At 37.2% G+C, this 22,755-nt stretch overlaps 1 protein-coding gene across 2 annotated transcripts in view; it reads left to right on the top strand.

Moving 5' to 3' along the window:
* Nucleotides 1–4,050: 4,050 nt before the first annotated feature.
* Nucleotides 4,051–22,755, top strand: part of LRRC9 (leucine rich repeat containing 9) — an 84,024-nt gene continuing 65,319 nt past the window's right edge. For both annotated transcript variants that reach the window (XM_045580044.1, XM_045580042.1), the window contains exons 1-8: nt 4,051–4,256; nt 5,418–5,558; nt 6,056–6,119; nt 6,713–6,783; nt 11,814–11,996; nt 14,902–15,057; nt 18,182–18,378; nt 19,525–19,656. In XM_045580044.1, the coding sequence (XP_045436000.1) occupies nt 4,065–4,256; nt 5,418–5,558; nt 6,056–6,119; nt 6,713–6,783; nt 11,814–11,996; nt 14,902–15,057; nt 18,182–18,378; nt 19,525–19,656 (1,136 nt within the window). In that variant the 5' untranslated portion in view covers nt 4,051–4,064. The remainder of the gene's footprint in view (nt 4,257–5,417; nt 5,559–6,055; nt 6,120–6,712; nt 6,784–11,813; nt 11,997–14,901; nt 15,058–18,181; nt 18,379–19,524; nt 19,657–22,755) is intronic.

Here is a 22,755-nt window from a genome sequence, read left to right as displayed (position 1 = left end):
GCAAACAGAATATGGTCCTTTACACTCTGTTATTATACTCTGATTGGTCATGTACAGCAAGTATTTAATTTATTCCATAAAGGACCCTATGGTATGACAATTAACTCAAACTATTCAACAAACTGTTATCAAACACCATGTGTGTGCCAGGCACTGTGATAAGTTCATGGTCTCTGCCTTCGATGAACATGTAACCTTGTAGGGAGGAAGGACCTACAAGCATCACAATACAGTGAGGCAGGTTCCATACATAGGGCATATACGCATGCAGGCCTTAAATGGAGTCACAAGGAAGAGAGTGATTATAATACTACCAGACCGAAAATCTTCACATAGAAAATTCTCAATTTAAATCTTTAAGGATGTATGGAGTATGCCATTAAGTCAAGGGAAACGACATTTCAGGTTAGGAAAAACAGCATATGCAATAGTATAAAACTATCCCAGCCTGCTCAGAAATATAATTATGGCCAAAGCCTGGGGTGGTCTAGGGCTGTGGTCAGCAAACTGCGGCTTGCAAGCCACATGCGGCTCTTTGGCCCCTTGAGTATGTCTCTTCCACAAAATACCACAGCCTGGGCCAATCTATTTTTGAAGAAGTGGCATTAGAAGAAGTTTAAATTTTAAAAAATTTGGCTCTCAAAAGAAATTTCAATAGTTGTACTGTTGATATTTGGCTCTGTGGCCTAATGAGTTTGCCCACCACTGGGAGTTTGTGACTGATGAGCTTGAGAGGTAGGCACAGAGACCATGAATACCTTCCAAGGGGACTAGTGTGAACAAATGTACCTTTCAGGAAGCTGGCTGTCCCAGTAGAGGATGGATTGGAGGGAAGTGGGACTATAGGGAGGGCCTCCAGCTAAGGTGAAATGATGAGGGCCTGAACCAAGGAAGAGGCGATTGGAATGGAGAGGAGGAAAACATTTGATAGACAATTTAAGAGGTCTGTGCAGAAGGATTTTCATGTGTGAGTGAATGTGAGGGAAAAGGAAAAGAGTGGTTGAGGGAACTCCCAGGTTTCTGACTTGGATGGATAGAAGGATGGTGTTATTTGATAAGAGAAGGCACACGTTAGGAGAAGCAGGCTGGCTGGAGAATATAATGAGCTCAGTTTTGAGCATGCTGAATTCGAGTTGTGTGTGACACATTCAGTTGGCCTTTTCCACGTGGGTAATTGGATTTGTTGCACAGGGAAGAGGGAGATACAGATTAGCAATTTTTCACCAAGAAGGAAACAATTGCTCAGAAAAGTAGGTTTGAAATAACAAGTAGAGAGAAGCCCAGGAGAAAAAGTCACAGCGAAGAGGACAACTTAAAGAAGAGAGTCATCAGAATTGTCAAATGCCATGTCAAAGTCAAGTTGAAAGCTGAAACATGCCCAGTGTCTTTGTCAATTAGATTATTGTTGTTCTTTTTTAAAATATATTTTATTGATTTTTTACAGAGAGGAAGGAAGAGAGATAGAGAGCTAGAAACATCAATGAGAGAGAAACATCGACCAGCTGCCAAACGTACATGCCCTTGACCGGAATCGAACCTGGGGCCTTTCAGTCTGCAGAACGACACTCTACCGCTGAGCCAAACCGGTTTCAGCTATTGTTGTTCTTGATCAAAGAAACTATAAGGCCTAAGATGCTCCCAATCAGATTGCATTGAGCTAAGAACTGAATAGAGATAATGGAGTATTGTTAATGACTAGAAGTTTTTCCTGTGAAGGTATCTAAAACCAGCTATTCTTAGAAGGCAGGGGGATTTTTTAAAAAGTTAGCAACCACCTAACATTCACATATTGAAGAGAAAAGAGATGCTAGAAAGGAAAAGATGAGAACACGTGAGAAAAAGGAAATGCTGACAGAACAATAGTCTGAAAGAGACTCAAAAGGATGGAATCAGTACACAGGAAGAGAGATTCATTTTGGACAAAGAAGAGAATACTTTTACTAAGACAGGAGTCAGGAAGAGAAAGAAATACATGTTTAGGAGGAGATGGAATTTAGAATGCTTGTTATGATGGCATCACTATTCTCTGGGACAAGGTTATCTCCTGGAAAAGAGAATTTGAGAAGCGTGGTGGAAGTTTAGCCTAGTCTCTAAGTCATGAGTCTCAGATCTGTAGCTCAGGTCCTGCTCTCCTTGGGAAAGGAAGCTGAGGAGGAAAATATAAAATAACTGTTGTTGAAGATCCAGCGGAAGTTAGAGGCATGCATTTGTAGTAACTTTGATTCCGCGCTGGTTATGTGAAATCTTCCTGCAGCATTCCAGAGCAGAAGAGAGAGGTGATGGAGTAAGTCAGAGATTTGAGATTTGAAGGGTGAAAGCTGCAGAAGCTCATAGTGGTTCCAGATCCCCTGGAGGGACCAGAGAAGACCTGTGGGCCTTCGGATGAGCAGGTCCTGAGGAGAGCTTTCCCAAAGTGAGGTGAGTGAGCACCAGCTGGCCACAGAATACGTGTCCAGGTGGAATCAGAAGCTTTAGCTGGAAGCCTGGAGCCTTCTTGTGACTAGAAAAAGTATACAAAGCTTGTAAGTACCAGAAAGGTCCAGGGTTCTCATAATTCATATTTAATTATGAAAATTGTCTCCTGGAAATTTGGCATTTTAAAATTATTTTTTGCTAATTAACTCTGAATTACAATATATATATATATATATATATATATATATATATATATATATATATATAAATATTCTAAATGAGGGTGTTGATGAAGGGAAAATAAGGTGAATACCAGGTTAAATTAGTATCCCAAATATGTATATTTTTCTCTATCAAGAAAAAGTCTTCTTAAATGGAGAGCTCTGCCTTGTTCTCATGAAAAACTCAAACTATAAAGATGGAAATTCTTCCTAAATTAATTTTTACAATGGAGTCTCAAAATTCCATGCGAAATTTTAAAAACCAAATACAAAATAATCATACATTTCATTTGGAAAAATAAATATTAAATAATAACCAGGATTTTTCCAAAATAGACTATGATATGGGAATTCACAATATAAATCATAGTGCTTAAAACAGGATAATACAATAGAAATAGACAGAGCTGAAAGCATAGATTGAAAAGTCCAACATTAGACTCAGTACATGTAATAATTTAGTGAAAAACAAAGGGAACAGTTAATGTCTTCTGAAAAAGCAGTCTTGGACATACACTATATATTTTGGTGACTGTGGGGGTAAATTGTATTAAATCTATTTAGTTATTAATTAATTCATATAATCTAAAATGAAGAAGTTGGCTAATTCATTTTAATCAACATATATTAACATGCCAGATATGTCACTAAGCCCATGAATTCTTTTCTTTGCTCTGTAAGTACACTTAGGAAACTAAAAGACATGAACTGGAGGCAGGGTAAGGGTGTAGATGAGAGATAACTATTGTCTTTAGGTGGTAAAATAGGCTCATACTGGGGAAGAAAATTATACTTGTTTTATATGAACCCAGAAGGTAAAATGGCAACAAATAGCAAGAAGCTATGAAGAGACAGTTAAATTCAGAATAAAAAATAACTTTCTAGCAGAAAACTTTATAGATGCAATGGACTGTCTTGGGGCCCAGGCACATACTTGGTAATGTACTGTGTGAAGATTTCAAGCCATAGGAGGGCAGTTGCACCGAAGTAGGTTTAAAAGCCCCTTCAGTATGGAATGGTATCACACTAATGTTTGATTTTTTATTTTCTTTAACAGATAACATATTATCACCATTATTTTTAATGGAAGATGATTGAATGTGAAAATATAAACCAAGAAGAAATAATTAAAGAGCTGGTGAGTTAGGGCCAAATTTATTTCCAATCACATCTGCAAGAATATTAAATAGAATATTTTACACTACTTTCTGAAGTTTACCTTGAGATTTCTTCTACAGCGTGACCTTTGGAATCCGAGAAAAATTATACATATGGTACAACATTCCTCCTTGTGAGAGTAAAACATGGCATCAGTGCAATTGACAGTTTACAATTTTTATGGCAAAAACACATTTTTATTATTTTAAATAGGTTATAACCTAGTTTCTTTTTTGAAAACAGTGTTTATGCAATGGTTTATCTTATGAGATGGTTGTACAAGAAGGATCAGATACTTCAAAACTGGAGATGTTTTTCTCAGGGTATCCCTGTATAGTCGGATTATCATTATTTCCTAATTTAACAAGTCTCACAATCATTGCTCAAGATATAAAAGAAATTTCAGGATTAGAGACTTGTTTACAACTCAAAGAACTTTGGATTGCTGAGTGCTACTTAGAGGTAAGTCTAAACATATAACTTTCTATGAAATATTTTATATTGAATTCTATGGTTTTGGAAAATAATTCATTGAAATATATGCTTGAGATATGGATCAAAACAGATAAGTGAGGGGGGAAAAGAGACCATACATGATGAATTGCAATAATACCCTTTATCCAGTAAAAGAAAACAAAACACAAAACAGATAAATGAGCAAAAGATATAAATAGATTTACACATAGGAAAACTAGAAATAAAGAATTAAAATATAGACTACTTTTAAATAAATAATTAAAATATATCTACTTTTTAGTAATTAAATCAGACCAAATAATACCCAATATTGCTTAGGAATGAAATCAGTTCACTTAGATACTCTTGGTTGTATGAAAATTATAACATTTATATTGAAAAGCAAAATTGCAAAATGTGTAAAGAGCCAAAGAAAAGTATATACTATTTGACTCGGAAATCCCTATTCTAAGATTTTGTCCTGGAGAAGTAGTTCAGCAGCAGAAAACAACTGTATTCATGAAGTTTTTTATTGCAGTATTATTTATAATAAAAATTTGAAATATAAATATGCCACATATAGGGTTACTTTAAAGAAAATGATTATAAACTTCCTGAAATATTTTGTAATTATTAAATATTTTCATATTTGAAAATTATTAAATATTTGACAATTATGGAAACATTTTAGATAGTCTTAAATTTAAAAAACACTAATCTGTAGAGTTGTTAAGATTATAACCATATAAAATTAGGTGCATAGTTGACTTAAATAAAAAAAGAATATAAAATTGAAAATAGTTGTATATAGGTGCAAAGGTTATATGTTTTTCCTTTAAAAAACTTAGTCCTGGCCGGAGTGACTCAGTTGGTTGGAGCATTGTCCTCTACACCAAAATGTCATGGGTTCAATTCCAGACAGGGCACATACCCGGGATGTGGGTTCAATTGGGTTGTGTTGGGGAGGCAACCAATTTATGTTTTTTTCTCTCTCTCCCCCCTTCTAAAAAAAAAAAAAATCACCAAAGTCCTTGGGTGAGGATTTAAAAAATTTAGTTTATTTTGTAATAAAATTTGACTTTTAAAAGAAAATGTACTTAATATCTACTTTATTATAAGGATTATGGTAAAATATAAGCTAACACTGATCTTTTTTTAAAAAAACAGAAAATTGGAGGTCTTCGAGAATGTAAAAAATTAGAAAAACTATATTTATATTATAATAAAATTTCTAAAATAGAAGGTTTAGAGAAATTATTGAAACTGGAGGTTCTTTGGCTGAACCACAATACAATTAAAAATATTGAGGTAAGATAATTTTGCTATATGTAAAGTTAATTACTACTATGGAGTTTAAACTAGAATGTCCAAAATCTTATGCTTAAGAACCAAAATACTCATGATTAGTTTGTTATTGTTAAGAAAAACTAACAAAGAGAACTTCATCTACATTATTTTCTTTACTCCTCCCACAAAACCTGAGAGGTAAAGTGTTATTTCCTCTTTGGAGATTTAAAAAAAAAAAAAGAGATTTAAAGAAGTTTATATATCATTTGACTAAGATTATAAGCACACTTTTCCCTATTCCCCCTTCCTCTTCCTCATTTCCTCTCCATTTTCTTGTTCCCTTCTCCTCCAGTAACTCTCTCCAGGTGCCAGAGAAACAAAGATGGCTTCCTTGAGGCTCCCACTTACTTCTGTGGTCAATGCTCAGAGCACCTGGAGAACTAACCAGATTGATCAGATGGTTTATAAGTATAGGTTTTATTGATTTCTCCTAAATTATATATTGTCTAAATTTTTAGGGATTGCAAACTTTGAAGAACTTAAATGATCTCAACCTTGCTGGAAATCTAATAAGCAGCATTGGTATGTACTGTTTCATTTGGAATGTAAGGTAATCTATATATACATATAAAAGCCTAAGTGACAGTCCGACCATCCGACCAGTAGCTATGACGTGCACTGACCACCAGGGGGAAGACACTCAACACAGAAACTGCCGAGCTGCCGTGACTTGGCAGCTGTGGTTCTCGGGTAACACCCCTGGAACCAGAGAGGAGGGAGCCCAATTCTAGGGTGCAGCACCCTAGAACCACCCTCTCATAATCCAGGACCCCTTGGGGGATGTCAGAGAGCTAGTTTTGGTCTGATCCCCACAGGCCAGGCTGAGGGACCCCGCTGGTGCATGAACCCATGCACTGGGCCTCTAGTGCTACAATAATATTTTATCAGTATAAAAAGTACATTTCTTTTTTTTAGACCTTTTTGTATGACATCTTTGCAAAGCATTTCCGAATCTATGATTCTAAATCAGAGGTTACTAATTATACAGTGTTGTTGTTTGTCTTGTTTACCTGCACAAGATGACGCCCATATTCAATTCAGAAATATGACAGGATATGAACAGGAGGTAAAACAAGAAATTAAATTTTCTTTCATCTTGTTTTTTGAAATTAAAGGTCGATGTCTTGATCCCAATGAACAACTGGAAAAATTAAACCTTTCTGGTAACCAAATATGTTCTTTCAAGGTATGTTTAAGTAGAATGAATTTTATTTACCAACCTACATCATGAACCATCTTATTGCAGAAAATGGACTAAATATCCAGCCCCCTTTAAAGAAATAACTTGTTCCTGTTGGACTATCCAAAACTCCTGGGAATTTTAGAGTTAGCTGACTAAACTGACCCTAATGATCTGGCACTATTAAAACCAAATAAGGTACTAATTTCTCTTAGTTTCCCCCTGGTCTTTCTAACTATACCTCTTCTGACTATTCATCCTTTCATAACATCTAAAAAATGGACTGCCCAGGTCAGTCCCAGGGTCTTTTCTTATTTCTATCTGCATTCTGTAAATATTTATATTCTGTAAATAATCTCATCATGTCTAAGACTAAATACCTTTTATCCACTATGCCTCCTAGATTGGTATCTCTACTTTCCCTCACAGCTACTGATGCATGAATCCATGCACCGGGCCTGTAGTGCTACAATAATATTTTATCAGTATAAAAAGTACATTTCTTTTTATCCGTATAAAAAGTACAATTACCTATTTAAACTATAGATGTCGCCTGTGCTGACTCAGACTGATTTCCCCTACACCGAACCTTCTTCCCCTGCAGCCTTCTCTGCCTCTCTAAAGAGATCTTCATTCTTCTAGTAACATAAGCCAAATACCGTCCTTTTGACTCCCCCATTCCTTTAACTCCATTCAATCCATCAGCAAATTCTGTTGGCTCCACCTTCAGAATATGTCCAGAGTCTGCCCATTTTTTTGCCACCTGTATCACTACTGCCCTGGTTTAAGACACCATCAAATCTAACATTCATTATGGGGGGGGGGAGCCTCCTAACAGGTCTCTCTGTGTTGAACTTTTTGCTATGATGTGTATTCTCCCCACAGCCTTCCATTCCTTTAAAACTATGTCAGATCAAATGACTCTTCTGCTCAAAACCCTCCCCTGACTTCTCTCATCTCTTTCAGAGTAAAAGCCATTAATCAGTGATTACAATGGCCCACAAGACATTAAATTATCTACCGGTAGTTCCTTAACTGTCTCTCTGACCACTCTCCCCTTTGCTTACCCCTCTCCAGCCATTCGTATCTCCTCACTGTTTTTTGCACATACTCACCTTAGGGCCTTAGCGATTGCTGGGATAGCCTTCCCATATGTTTTCATTGCTCATTTCCTCACTTATTCCAGGACTTTGGTCAAACATTATATTCTTCATGATGCCTTTCCTGCACAATTTAGGTAAAAGAGCAATAGCCCCTACTGCCCTCCCAATCCTGAAGCACTCACATATCTCTTTCCCTGTTTTACTTTTTGTCTTGGCACTGATCCACATCCCTTACTAGAATACAAGCTTCGTGAATACAGGAACTTTACCTGTTTTGTTCACTGCTATGTTCGCAAGGCTTAAAACAGTACTTGACATGCAATAAATCTTAACAAACATTTGTCGAGCACTTGAATGAAAGAGAAAAAACCATAGAAAGACTTGATGCTTATGGCACATAATGTGAGTGGAAACATGGCATTCATAATTTTGACAGTGTCAGATTGAAGGTGCATATTCCAATACTTCCCCTATACAATACTGAAGAAAGATGAGCACGTTTACAATAGAAATAATTTTAAATTGATCAGAATTAAAATAGACATTCTTTTACTCAGAGAAGAATATCAGACACCAAAAAGCTATGGACTGAGGCAGAATGTTATAAGCACCTTAAAAAAGAAATTTAAGCACAATTTTATCTTTTTGATCAAAATCAAAAGGAAATATTTGATGTGGTCACGCCTTGAAGGGTTGACAGAATTTTGACAGGCATTGTGGGCAGATCTTCCAGGCAATGGCAGGTAGGCACTCTAAGATGGGGAGAACAATATGCACAAATGCATGGAGGTCAGAAATCAAAGGGTATATTTGATCAGAGGAAGCTATGAAAGAGAAATCCAGAATGCCGTGGGAGGTGATGTTTAAACTACCAAAACTAGGAGTTACATAAGGAGTACTCATTCTGTACAAATTTGTGAACTGGTCTAAGTGGTGGAAAGGGATATAGCAAATTCAAGAAACTAAAAATCCTGTGTGGCTGAAACAGAGTGAGGAGAGAATCATGAGCTGAGGCTGAAGAAGATGAGGCAGAATGCTGGGAGGATAAGGGATTGCCCTGCCAAGAAGCCAGATGGAGGGTTACCTTATGCTGGGTAGCCGTGGTGGCCTCATGTGGCCAAGAGCCTGGACTTCACAGGGAGAAAGATCTGTCAGTTCTGGCCCTGCCACAAACCAGACGCAGTGGTAACATAAAGTTTTAGTGAAATGAAAATGTAAAGATCTCAATAGTAAACACTCAATAGATATGCAATTTTATTATTATTACTATTACATTATGTTAACCTATTCTCTTTCAATCTGGGGAGAAAATAGGGTTATTGTGAACATTTGTTGTATGGCATAATATTAAAGAGGCCCCCTATGATAATGATAGCTATCCTATATAATAAAAGCCTAATATGCTTAGTGTCTGGTTGACTAGTCGGCTTCAACCAATCAAAGTGTAATATGCTAATAATATGATAAGACCACTCAACTGCTTGCTATGACATGGACTGACCACCAGGCGCCAGATGCTCCGACTGGTAGGTTAGCTTGCTTCTGAGGTCCGGCCAATCGGGAATGGGCAAGATGGGCCGGACATGCCCTGGAGCCCTCCTGCAGTCACTCCCTACCTGGCCAACATCCCACCTCTCTCCCTGGCCTCAATCATGCACTGGTGGGTCCCTCAAGGTGGCCTATGCCCTCTTGCAATCTGGGACCCCTCAGGAGATGTTGGAGAGCTGATTTCGGCCTGATTCTGCAAGCCAGGCTGAGGGACCCCACTGGTGCAGGAATTTATGCACCGGGCCTCTAGTTTGTTGTAAAAGCATTGAACATGATTCACAGCAACTTTTACTATTCTCATCTTAAGAATATTCCTGAAACACTGTTATCTTGAATTTTTATCTCTAACCTTTCCATCCTAAAGATACTAAAAAGATACTATCCTAGTAATGATGGAATAACTTCTATGCCACTTTCCATCCACACCAGCTAGCACAACACTAATTTTCAGTGATGAAAAGGATTTCATTATCATCTGACTTTTGAGCGTGGGTGAGGGGTTTCTGTGTAACACTTCAGACTTCATAGTCTCCTAGTCCAGACTGATGGTCAAATGCAACATAGCCACCCATAAATTAAAGGGGGTCTATACTTATAAGAACGCTCTCAGATTCGCCTCCCTTGTTCCTGCAGAATTACACCAAATACCTGTTTGCACAGCTCTGACCAGAAATTGCCCTTTCAGAGCAGCTCTGCTTAGCGCCACTCCTCCCGTGGGCCCAGCCCTCAGCCGCAGCTCCTGCCTGTGAGTCAGATCCTCAGTTGTCCAGAGAGAGTTTGGAGACGCCTTGGCTACCTAACCCTGTTACTTTCTCCTCTAACAGCCTGACTTCACTACTTGCTTCCCTGTTCCATTCGTGCTTTATCTTCAGAACTACTGTTTCCTGGTTCTTGCTTTAGATTTCCCTTAACTCTGATTCTGACTGTCCTGTGTAGCATTGCATCCCCTTAAGTCCAATCCTACCATAGCACCCTCCTACCCCAGGAACCACCCTAGAAATGCTATTGTTGAGCGAAATATGGGGCTATCTTGGAGGTTGAGAGAAAGTAATAACCATTCAATTCAATTCACATATTTATTTAGTGCCTACTGTGTTCGAAATGCTGAGTGCTAGGGATGTAAAGTTAAACAGGTCACAAACCCTGCTCTCAAACAGTTTATTTCAGCAATTGCTAGACGTTTTCTATAAAAGGCCAGGTAGAAAGTATTTTAGGCTTTGTGGGTCATATGGCCTCTGTCACGTGCTCTTTTTAATTTTTTCCCCCACAACACTTTAAAAATGTAATCGCCATTCTTAGGGCCAAAGTCCATATAGATAGGTCCTTGCCTTATAGATTTATGGGTGAGCAAGCAATCGGCAGTACAGCATGATAGATTCTATCACAAAGGTAAGCCAGTGGTTAAGAGTTCATAGGAGGAGCACCTACCCCAAGCTTGGGGTGATGAAACAGGGCTCCTAGAGAAGAGGAATTTTAAGTTGAGTCTTGACAGGTTAAGAGATTAAATCAGGGTGAAGTTGAATCCACTCAAAGGCAACAGCTTGAGTGAGGGTCTAAAGATAAGATAGGGTCTGGTACATTCTGAAATTTCTAGTTGTTCAGTATGTGGCTAACGCATAGAATGCCAGGGTTTAAATTGGAAGGCAGAAGACTGAAGGGTGAAGCAAGGGCCAGATGCCAAAGGAAGGCAGGTGGAAAGATGGCTGAAACTTCAGGATAAAAGATATTAAGGAGAAACAGTCTGAAAGTGCCTCCATAGGTTGTGAGAAAAATGAGGCCTCAGGAGAAAGCTAGGTTTCAGAAGTCCTTAATAGGTAGAAAAGGCATTTACGGGGGCGGGGGGGGGGAATTGACAACTAAAAATCAGGAATTTGATGGTGACTGTAATAGAGCCAGGGCCCCATGGCCTTTGATGAGAGGAGCAGATCTGCAGGCGGAGGAAAATGGCGAGCCGTGTGTCTCAGTGGTAAGTGTAGGGAAGGCTGGGGAAGGGAGTGGGAGACCTACAGGCACAAGGGGGCGGGGTTACAAAGGAGCTATGCACAGAAGAACCATCTTACTGAATTAATGTGCTCAAGTGACTGGCTCCAAGGTTCCAGGTGAAATACATGATTTAGTAAATGTTCTTTGGCCTTTTAAAAAAGCACAATTTGCACACATAGTTATATAGAGTCTGCTATTTAATTATCGATGATCTACATATATTTAGCATGTTTTTCGTCAGATAAGGACATTTTATTGATATACATCTAAATCACTTTCGCATATTTAAGCAGATAATTAGAATGCATTACATTACATTATAGTGATCTTGAGTGTTCAGAAGCCCCCTTTAGAAATGGACAGTTGCCATTAATTAAACATTATTATTGCTGCTTGTTTTAGGACCTTACCAACTTAACCAGGCTTCGTCACTTAAAGGATTTATGTCTGAATGATCCTCAATATAAAACCAACCCAGTGTGTCTGCTGTGTAATTATTCCATACATGTACTGTACCACTTGCCTTGCCTTCAAAGACTTGACACATATGATGTGTCAGCAAAGCCAATCAAGAATCTGGCAGATGTAAGTGCATCCCTAATCAGGTATCTGTGACTTAAGTTTAATTAACTGCTTCTTTCTGGCTGTGTCCACATATGGCAGATAGTATTAGCTTGTCAGTTCTTGTCACCAAGTCTACTTTTGCCCTAGTGAGCTGGCTATTTCACACACATATATACCATTAATAAAATAATTCCTCAGATCTCAATTTTGATGACAGTACTGAAAAGTGAAATAATAAAAAAAAGTTGTTAATTTATACAAAACTAAAAGGTAATCTGAAAAATTTTAATCACTGTTAAGATTATTTGCACTAGTGCTATATATACACAAACATTAATAAAGCCTAAAGAAGGTAGAAATGAATCAAGTAACTTCCTCTCATTTGAAATTTTATGTATAAAAATGAGAAAGTATCCATGGTGGATGGTAGAATGCTAGGATTAGGTCAATTTTAATCTAATTAAAGGTGAGCCGAAACCAGTTTGGCTCAGTGGATAGAGTGTTGGCCTGCGCACTGAAAGGTCCCATGTTTGATTCCGGTCAATGGCATGTACCTTGGTTGTGGGCACATCCCCAGTAGGGGGTGTGCAGGAGGCAGCTGATCAATGTTTCTCTCTCATAGATGTTCTAACTCTCTCTATCCCTCTCTTTCTCTCTGTAAAAAATCAATAAAATATATATTTTTAAAAATTGTTGGGGAACCATCCACACTGCCAAAATCTTGAAGATCTCTGAAATCTTGAAGAGAACTATTCTGGAGCTGCTGCTGCTGCTGCTGGTGAACCTCCCAGTAGAGGGTCTACTTTGATGTGCTACTAAAGGGTCTGTAATTTCAGAATAGAGTGCATAGGGAGTCACCATGTTTATTAATAGTCGTTCCACATTATATTTTTACCTCTCCCTGCCACATTTGTTCATTCAATTAACCATCCAATACATAGTTTTGAGTAGGTACAATGTGCCAGTCACGTGGACACCTTCACATATGACCCTCCCATTCTTTCCTGTGGCTCATCTATCATCTCAATTAGATAATGTTTTTATTCTTTTATCATAACCTCTTTCTCTTCTCTTGATAGTCTGTGAATTTATTCTAAACTTTCATTCTCTCTTTTCTTCCCCCCGCCCCAAACTGGGATTATCATCCCTCCCACCCCCAGCTGAGAAATAAATTTCTTACAATATTAAGCAAAGGGCTAGAGTTCTTGTCTACTAACAGATGTTTGGAATCATTGAAGGGCCAAGAGGAATGCCTTCTCTAACAATGTTAAATTTAAAATACAGCAAAGCTTTGTAGTGAAAACCATATTTTTACATCAGGCAGTAGTTTGACATCAGGCGGTTACTGCAAAGGTGAGCAGGGTGAATGTTATTCATGATATTACTTGGCTGATTCATTCATTTAACAAATGACATCCCAGGCACAGTTCAAGGCACTAGAGACATAGAGTGACATAAGCAGGAAAAATCCCTGCTTTCTTGGAGCTCTACTGAGAGCAAACAGATAATAAGCAACTAAATAAGGAAACAGATGGTGATAAATGCTATAGAGAAAATAAAGATGAAGAAAACAGGATTGTTGGTAGGGACAACGGACAGGGTGTTGACTATTTTATATAGAATTGTTGGGGAAGGACATGCTAAACTGACATTTGAGCAGAGATTGGAAGGAAGGAAGGATGCAAGCTGTTCAGGAATCAACAAATATAAAGACCATGATGCAGAAGCATGCCTCACATTTAAAGAACAACAGAGGCTAGTGTGGCTGAAGAAAGTGAGGGTGAGAGAAATAAGAGATAAAGACAGGAGTGGTGGGGAGCAGATCATGGGAGACTAGAATGTTGAAGGACTTTGGCTTTTACTATGAGTGAGATGGGGGCCACTGATGTTAAGCAGAAGGATGACGAGATGACATGTCTTAAAGGGATCCTTTTGGATAATGGATTAACAATAGAGAATTAGAGGAGGAAAACATGAAAACAGAGAGACCAGTTAAATTCCAATAATTTGAATGAGAGATGTTGATGGTTTGATAACAGGGTTTTAGTAGAGGTGGTGGTGGAAAGTACTCTGGTTTGGGTAGTAGTCAGAAGGTAGCACTCGTCTGGATTTGCTGATAGATTAGATGTGAAGTACAGAGGAAAGTAGTACAGAATAAGTCCAAGTTATTGGCCCAAACAACTGAAAGAGGGGAGGAAATTGCTATTTCATAAAACGAGGAAGAGCATGGGAGGAGTAGGTTTAGAAGGAAGAATTACAGTTTAATTTTAAGCTTATAAATTTTGAATAACCTTTTGAACATTCAAGGAGTATATCCAATAAGTAGCTGGATATATGTCTGCTCTTTTATAGAATTGCCTGCATTGAATTAGATTGATAATTTACTCACTCTAAATAAAGTGAGTTCACTTAGAGCATCCTTTTATAAATTGGGGGGGGGGGAGAGAAAGAAACAACCCTACATGAAATCCTATTCTTAGCCATGCTTTTAAAACAATGAATTAATAATATTACATTTGCTTTTAATTCTTTTTAATATCTTTACTTTCTCCATAAGTTAATCAGATAGGGAAAATGTAGTTATGTATTTGCTTTAGTAATACTGCCTCTTTAGATAAATGATACTATTTTATAAATTAAATTCTATCTCTTTATGTTGTCATCTTGGAAGTAAATATGAATATGCCTCACATTTAAAATATAATCCACAATCCACAAGGATAATGGAATTTTATATTTCACTTACCAAGTTTAAATATAGAACTCTGTGTAGTCACTATCATTTCAACATCATCATCATTAGTAACTGAACATGCAGAGCTTTCAAATTGTTAGTTAGAACATATTGCACTCATATTGCTAATAGTTGCCTATAATGTGTGTTTTTTAAATTTCAGTTAATCTTTTCTTTTTTTCTCACTTTTAGACCACAGCAATGAAAAAGATAATGTATTACAATATGCGTATAAAAACTGTTCAGAGGCATCTTAATGAAGACCTTGAAAAGCTAACTGAACGAAAATGTAAATTACAGAAGTTGCCAGAAGAACGAATAAAACTACTCAGCTTTGTGAAAAAAAACGTAAGATATACTGCTGTAAAGTTTCAGTGGCCACATCTTAAGGAAACTGGTGGATAAAATAGCATTATATTTTCATTTTATGTATATATACACATATACACATATAATGTTATTTTAATTAATATTGAATTTCAAGTCAAGCTTAGTCCCCAAAATATATTGATTCCAGCTGTGTTACTAAACTTCATTCTGTGCTTATAAATATACAGTTCAAAAAGGTATCGGCTTAATATATAAAAATTAAAAAATTTCAATATATAAGATTTTTAAAGTAATTCAATTTGATTCAGAGTTGTAGAGATTTGTTAGACTTATTTTAGCCCCATTTTTATTAGATACTAGTAGGTTACACTCAAAATTCATTTTCATGTCTAAAAGGATGAAATATTCCTTTACTAATATTATTAAGGTATAAAAGAAGGTCAGAACTTTATATCAAGCTATACCTTAATAGTTATATTGTGTGTACCTTTTTTTACTTAGAATAAACTAGATTTCCTTTATGAAAAGTAGACCCTGAAAATTTAAGGATTATTTACTTCAAAACAGAACTTTGCATATAAAAAAAACATATATTTTTTAAGTATGAGAAAAAGTGGGTTATTCAACAAATTGTGTCACAAAACTAGTTGAACTACTTGGGGGTGGAGAAGTTGGACCCTTAATTCATATTTTATCAAACTAAATACCAATGGGGAAAATATTTAAATGTTACTCTGAAAAAATTTAAGAATATATAGATGTAACTTATCTCAGCCTACCAAATAAAAGAAACAATAGAAATTGCAAAGGAACAGAATGTAGATTTGTTTGAAAAAAAGAAGGTAAAATGCCTTTGTACAAAAAAAAAAGCATAATTAATGAAAATAAACAACAAATGACAATCTGAAAAAAATTGTTTTCAATAAACATGTTAGACAACATGATATCCTTAGTATAAATGGACCCATAAATAAAACAAGAAAAAAGTAAATAGAAAAATTGACCAAATTACATCAATTATCTATCTAATGATAGGATAATATGCAAATTGGTTGGGACACCATCATGTAATGACCAATCAGTAGGGACCTGAGACTGCTTGGCAGCTGGCTGGGGTGGGAGACCTCAGTCTGCACCCCTCTACCCAAACGCTGGTCCAGGATACCGCAGGCTGTGGCCCCCACCCCAGGGCCTGGCTGGGGGAAGCTTAGGTTGTGTCCCCCGCCTGGCAGGGCTTGATAGGGACCTCAGACTATGCTCCCTGCCCTGGTGCCAGGCTAGGTGACCTCAGGATGCACCCCACACCTCGGCCCAGTCCAGGAGACTTCAAGGCCACGTTCCCGCCCTATGCCAGGCCTGGGGACTTCAAGCTGTGCCCCCCACGCAGCAGGGCTTGATGGGGGACCATAGGCCATGCCCTCTGCCCCAGCACCAGACTGGAGGACCTGAGGCTGCACTCCCTGCCTAGTGGGGTTTGATGGGGGATCTGAGGCTGCACCCCCGCCTGACAACAGGCTGGGGGCCTAAGGCTGTGCCCCCCTCCTGGAGGGGCTTGATGGGGGGTGGGGCTGGCCAGATCTGGGTCTCTTGCAATTTCGAAGCATCTGCAGGTGGGCAGGGACTTGACTCTGGGTCCCACGGCATGCTCAAGACTCTGACAGGAGGAAGATTTTCATATACATTTTACTAATTTTCTTTCATCTCTTTTATTATAGAGAAAGGGCTAATAGCAATATTAAAATAGTTCCTCTAATTAATTCCCTTTCAATGTGCATGATTTCATGCACCAGGCCACTAGTCATTTTATAAAAGAAGAAATTAAAAATGACTAAACAAACATTTGAAAGAACCTCAGCCGATTATTAATTTCTGAATGTGAATTAAAATAATGAGCAGCCATTTTCACCTGCAAAATAGTCAAAGCATAACACATGGTAGTACTCAGCCTGGTGAAGATGGGTATGACACTATTACACCACAGATGGGAGTATAATTGGGTCAGATATAATAACAGCCTAAAAATGCTCAGAGCCTTTGACCCTGTAAATCTACTTCTAACACTCTATTCTGAAGATTTGGATATATTTCTTTTAAAAGCACCGTGTTTCCCCAAAAATAAGACATCCTCGAAAATAAGATCTACTTACAGGTTTCCTTCTAAGTGAAATATAAGGTATCCCCCCGAAAATAAGGCACACACCCCCAAGGCTAAACATGAGAGATTTGGTCCACTGATTCTGAAAGAAATGGAGTAACAAGAAATTCACCAGGAAGTTCAGGAATTGGATTGTTATGATGACGTTCCAGAAGATGATGACATGATTGTCATTGAATAAATGAGTAAATTCTTGATACTGTAGGATTCACAGTTTGTCTGGTTTGTGTTGTCAACTACTGTACTACGGTACCGTATACAGGTAATAAATTTCCTTTATTCTCATTTAACAATAAATGTGTAGTGTATTCTTCTTCAAGGAAAAATAAGACATCCCCTGAAAATAAGACCTAGCGCATCTTTGGGAGCAAAAATTAATATAAGACACTGTCTTATTTTCGGGGAAACGGTATATATTTTTTATTGATTTTTTACAGAGAAGAAGGGAGAGGAATAGAGAGTTAGAAACATTGATGAGAGAAAAACATCGATTATCTGCCTCCTGCACAGCCCCTACTAGGGATGTGCCCGCAACCAAGGTACATGCCCTTGACCAGAATTGAACCTGGGACCCTTCAGTCCGTAGGCCAATGCTCTATCCACTGAGCCAAACCAGTTAGGGGGGATATATTTCTTTACATAAAGCTATTTATTACTACACTATTAATAACAACAACAACAACAACAACAACCCTGGAAACTACCTAAATGTTGAAAATGGACAATATTTTCAAACCAATTTCTTTGCTTTTCTAACTCTAACCCTAACCCTAACCTTAATCCTAATATTTAAGGTTGTCTTTCTCTTAGCCAAAAGAAATTGGCTAACTGAATTTATACCAAAGTTATAATCACATGCTGGCCATATGTTTTATGAAGTTTGGTCTATTATCTAGATTTCTTCTTTGTTTATTTAAATTAATTAAATATTTAATAAAGTCCACTAAAAATTTTTGCTATCTGGTATCGATACATTGATTTCAACAGTTGGAACGAGAATTGGCTGAACTCAAGGGATTTGGCAAAGGGCAAATTGAAAGATCGAATAACAATAAAGTAACCGAGCTTGAAATATTAAAGAACTCTGAAACTGTCTTAGAAGAGCCAAGCTTTCAGCAGAAGATACTGACCAAACTAAATGCCTTGAATGAAAGAGTAACATTCTGGAACAAAAAACTAGATGAGTATGTTTAATAAATTATCTAGTTGTTCAAATTTAAAACATGGCAGAATATAATGTTCTGGGCCATCACTTGAGCTTAGTCCCCTTCAGGAGTGGGAAGGATTATAGTATTAAGTAAAACATGGAACGTGTTTCCTAGTAGAGATAGGCATCTTTGGTTCAAAGCTGACATGTAGTTTTTTAAAAATATGTTTTTATTGATTTTAGAGAGAGAGGAAGGGAGGGCGTGGGGGGGGAAGATCAATGTGAGAGAGAAATTATCAATTGCCTCCCATTCATGCTCCAACTGGGGATTGAACCCACAACCTGGGTTTGTGCCTTGACCAGGAATCAAACCAACAACCTTTTGGTACATGGAATGATGCTCAACCAACTCGGCCACACTGGCTTTTACAGAGGCAATACTTAATTAGGAACAGTGAACATCCACTGAGTGGCATTCTGTCACATCCCTATTTTAGTGTTTGCAATCTAAAAACATTTATGTGTCTTTTCAAACTAACTGCTACCAGTGCAAAAAGCCCATGGCATGGAGGAGACTGAGCAAAGCAAATAGACAGTTCTGTGGAATAATGTAGAAATAATTTTTTAAAAAAATGTAGGTTGCATGTTAAGTAGAAATATAAAGCAAGAAGACTTAGTAAGTATTGTGAGTTTTTAATTTTATTTACTAGGGCATCAAGTGGGTAAGTTAGTATGCCCTGCAATAATGCTAACAAAATAATAACTAACATTTATTGAATTCTTATTGTTACTCAGTGCCAAACTCTTTGCCAAGAGCTTCACATGCATTTTGCATATAATCCTCAAAAAAAGCCTACTCAGGTATTGGTACCATTAATATTGCCATTTTACTGAGAAACTTCAACATAAAAATGTTGTGTCTTGTCTAAGATCTGAGAGCAAGTGGTAGAGCCAGGAAAGTCTTTGAACCTTCACTTGTTCTGAGATTAACAAATATTAAGATGATTTTAGTGCCAGAAATATAATGTATTTTGCATGGTTTAACTATTAACACCACACTGTCTTTTTCCATTGACAAAAAAAGCCTTGTATTTTAACATCAGCTTCTTAAAAAATCAATCATAAATTTCAATGTTGTGACGTAGATAATTTCAATAGTTTGACATATTTTTTTCTTAAATAGAATTGAAACAAATTATTGTATTGAAACAAAGCGAAAGAAGAAAACTAGTGGGTTATTGATCCCGTTTTTGTCAATGGAGTTGGAGACTGTAGGAAATATTCACTTTGAAGAAGGCACTCGATCTGATGACTGGTAATTCTGTTTGAAATTTAGTTATAGCTTTAAAAATAATTCTAAGTGCTTTGGATCATCAAAATATCAACTTATAAAAATGTTAAAATAACCCACTTTCAAAACTGTTCTTATATAAAATATTCATTCATTGAGAATTGACAGTTATCTGTTTATATCATTGCATGAACTAACCTTGAAAACATCCTAATGGTATTTTATGGCCCTTTACCCAATTTCCTTTAGCCCAAAAGAAAAATATAATTTAAAAGTTCACTGGTCAAGTATTAATTTTATGTATGTTTATACTGATTATTTCTGGACAGATTGTAGTGCTGGATTCTGAATATTTGGGTGAGAAGTTAGAACAGAGAAGGAATGACAAAGCAGGATTGGCAACCGCAGATTACAAACACCAGAGAAGGCTGCCTAAGAAATTTCCTGGAGGCTCCATCATCAAAGTCAAACCAAGCTGTCTAGAGCTATCTAGAGTCCGGGTGCACATAGACTATACAAGTTAAAGTAAGGCATACACTTGAAAACCAGGAATCCAGGTGGCCAGTGAATTTAGACAAAAATAGAGAGAGCTGCCGGAAACAGAAGCAGGCAGCCAGCATCCACCCTTCAGAAACAAGGCCTCCTGGTAGACATAAGGAGGTGGTTGTGTTGCCTCAACTAGAGGATACAACCAAAAAAATAATGATCTTTTTTTTTTAAAGCCTTTACAGAAAAGTATCACTAATTATTACTTCCACATTTCTGTAATCAATTTCTCAAAATGGGAAAACACATGAAATAGCCAAAGATTGCCCTAGAACTCTGCAAACTTGGGTGTGTGGACAGAGACCAAGAAACACATAGAGCTATAGAATGGACTTGGAACTTCACCCCAGGGGATGTTTCTACTCGCAGTCCAACTCAGTGTTGAAATAAACTGTGATTCTTTGTGAAAGCAAATGCAAAATTTGCATTAACTTTTTAGAGGGGGAAAAAAAAAAAGTGTGATTGTTATGGGTTACTTTCAACCAAGCCCCCTGATTTCTAACAGATGTGGTTCTCAAGAGCCTTGTGGGTACCTGGGTGAAAAAGTGTGAGAAGCTCTGCCTCAGGAAGAAAGAGACCTTTTGAAATCTTTCTTTTGTATCAATACATCCATTTGCCCAGCAGTTACCAATGGTTGCTTACCCACCATACTTTATTTTTATGTACAAAATATAAAAGGTATTCATCCCAGTTCTCATTGCAAAGAAGTAGAGGCCTTAATTTTTCAAGTGTAATTTTTCAAGATGCATGAATAATTTTTCAGCCTGTCACTTATATGCACTCAATCTAAACATAATTTTTTGTATCTGTTTATTTTTAACTTGTTATAAAGTAAGCTCTTTGTTAAACAGGTAGATTAGTGGGAAAAATATGTAAAAGAAGTGGCCCATACACACTCTCTGTGTCTGTGGGCTATGGCCATGGGCTGTGCATAAAGCCATTTAGGTTATTATGTCAGCCTGATAGTAAATTAGATACCTTGATGGATTGTAATAAGTACTAACAATTGTTTACTTGGTTTTAATAAAAATAACCTTGATCCATTTTAAGGAGAAAATCAAATATTTGAATTCCAAGGACTGTTTTTCACTTCTAGCATACTACAAACTTGGCCTCCTTAGTTCTGATCTTTTATGTATGTTGAGAAATATTTACTAAAGTGCTTTAAATTGTACTAACTTCTCTTTTATTAATATTTTTAAAGGCAATGATTTAGCCCATGGACTGGAATAGAGCCAGAGCTCACATATAGATTACCCCTCTAGTTCAAAGAAGAGCATCTCTATGAAACCTTTCATAAACCAAAATGGTGTAAAGTGAAGAAGCATTTACCATTACCTCATTTGGGAAATTTTTTGTGCATTCCCAAATCCCCCAAATAATCAACAAAATCATATCATTTAATACATAAAACCTAAAATAACACTAACATAGTAAAAGCAGGAATGATATGATACACAGCCTATATAAAATAGAAGTAATGTATGTACAGGGTAGTTTCTTTTTCCCCCCCAATTCTTGACACTATTACAGATTACCCCATTTCTCTGCCTCCCCCCGCCCCAACCTTTGACTACCTCCACTAAGACCTTCTACCCCTTCCCTCTGGCCATCGCCGCACTGTTATCTGTGTCCATGGGCTGTGCAGATATGTTCTTTAGCTAATCCCTTCACCTTCTCTCATTCAGTCCTCCCTCCCACCCCCGCAACCCTCTCTTCTCTGACAGCTGTCAGCCTGTTCCATGCATCCATGCCTCTGTGTCTATTTTGTTCATCAGTTTATTTTGTTCATTAGATTCCACATTTCAGTGAGATCATATGGTATTTGTCTTTCTCTCACTGGCTTATTTCACTTAGTATAAAAATCTCCAGGTCCATCCATGCTGCTGCAAAAGATAAGATTTCCTTCTTTTTATGGCCATGTAGTATTCCATTGTGTAAATGTAGCACAACTGTTTAATCCACTCTTCTACTGATGGGCATTTTGGGCTATTTCTAGATCTCGGCTGTTATAAACACTGGTATAGACATTGGGTTGCATATATTCTTTCAAATAGGAATTTGGAATTCTTAGAATATATTCACAGAAGTGGGATTGCTGTCTCAAAAGGCAGTTCAATTTTTTTAAAATTTTTAAGGAAACCCCATACTGTTTTCCTCAGTGGCTACACCAGCCTGTATTTCTACCAACAGTCTATAAGGGTTCCCTTTTCTCCACATCCTCATCAGCATTTGTTATTTGTTGATTTATTGATGGTAGCCATTCTGGCAGGTGTAAGTGATATCTCATTGGGTTTTAATTTGCATCTCTGTGCTGATGTTAAGCATTTTTCATATGTCTATTGGCCATCTTTATGTCCTCTTTGGAGAAGTGTCTATTTAGGTCATTTGCCCATTTTTTAATTGGATTGTCTTTCTGATGTTGAGTTGTATAAGTCCTTTAAATACTTTTGAAAATCAACCATTTATTAGATATATCATTCTAAATATTAATTTTGTACCCTGCTACTTTTCCAAATTATTTTATCTAGTGGATTTGGTGGCATCTTTAGGATTTTTTATGTACAATATCATGTA

This window comes from Pipistrellus kuhlii, unplaced genomic scaffold, assembly GCF_014108245.1.
Source record: "Pipistrellus kuhlii isolate mPipKuh1 unplaced genomic scaffold, mPipKuh1.p scaffold_m20_p_1, whole genome shotgun sequence".
Taxonomy (NCBI): domain Eukaryota; kingdom Metazoa; phylum Chordata; class Mammalia; order Chiroptera; family Vespertilionidae; genus Pipistrellus; species Pipistrellus kuhlii.
The sequence above is the reverse complement of the archived record's forward strand: the minus strand, read 5'-3'. Positions and strand labels throughout refer to the sequence as shown.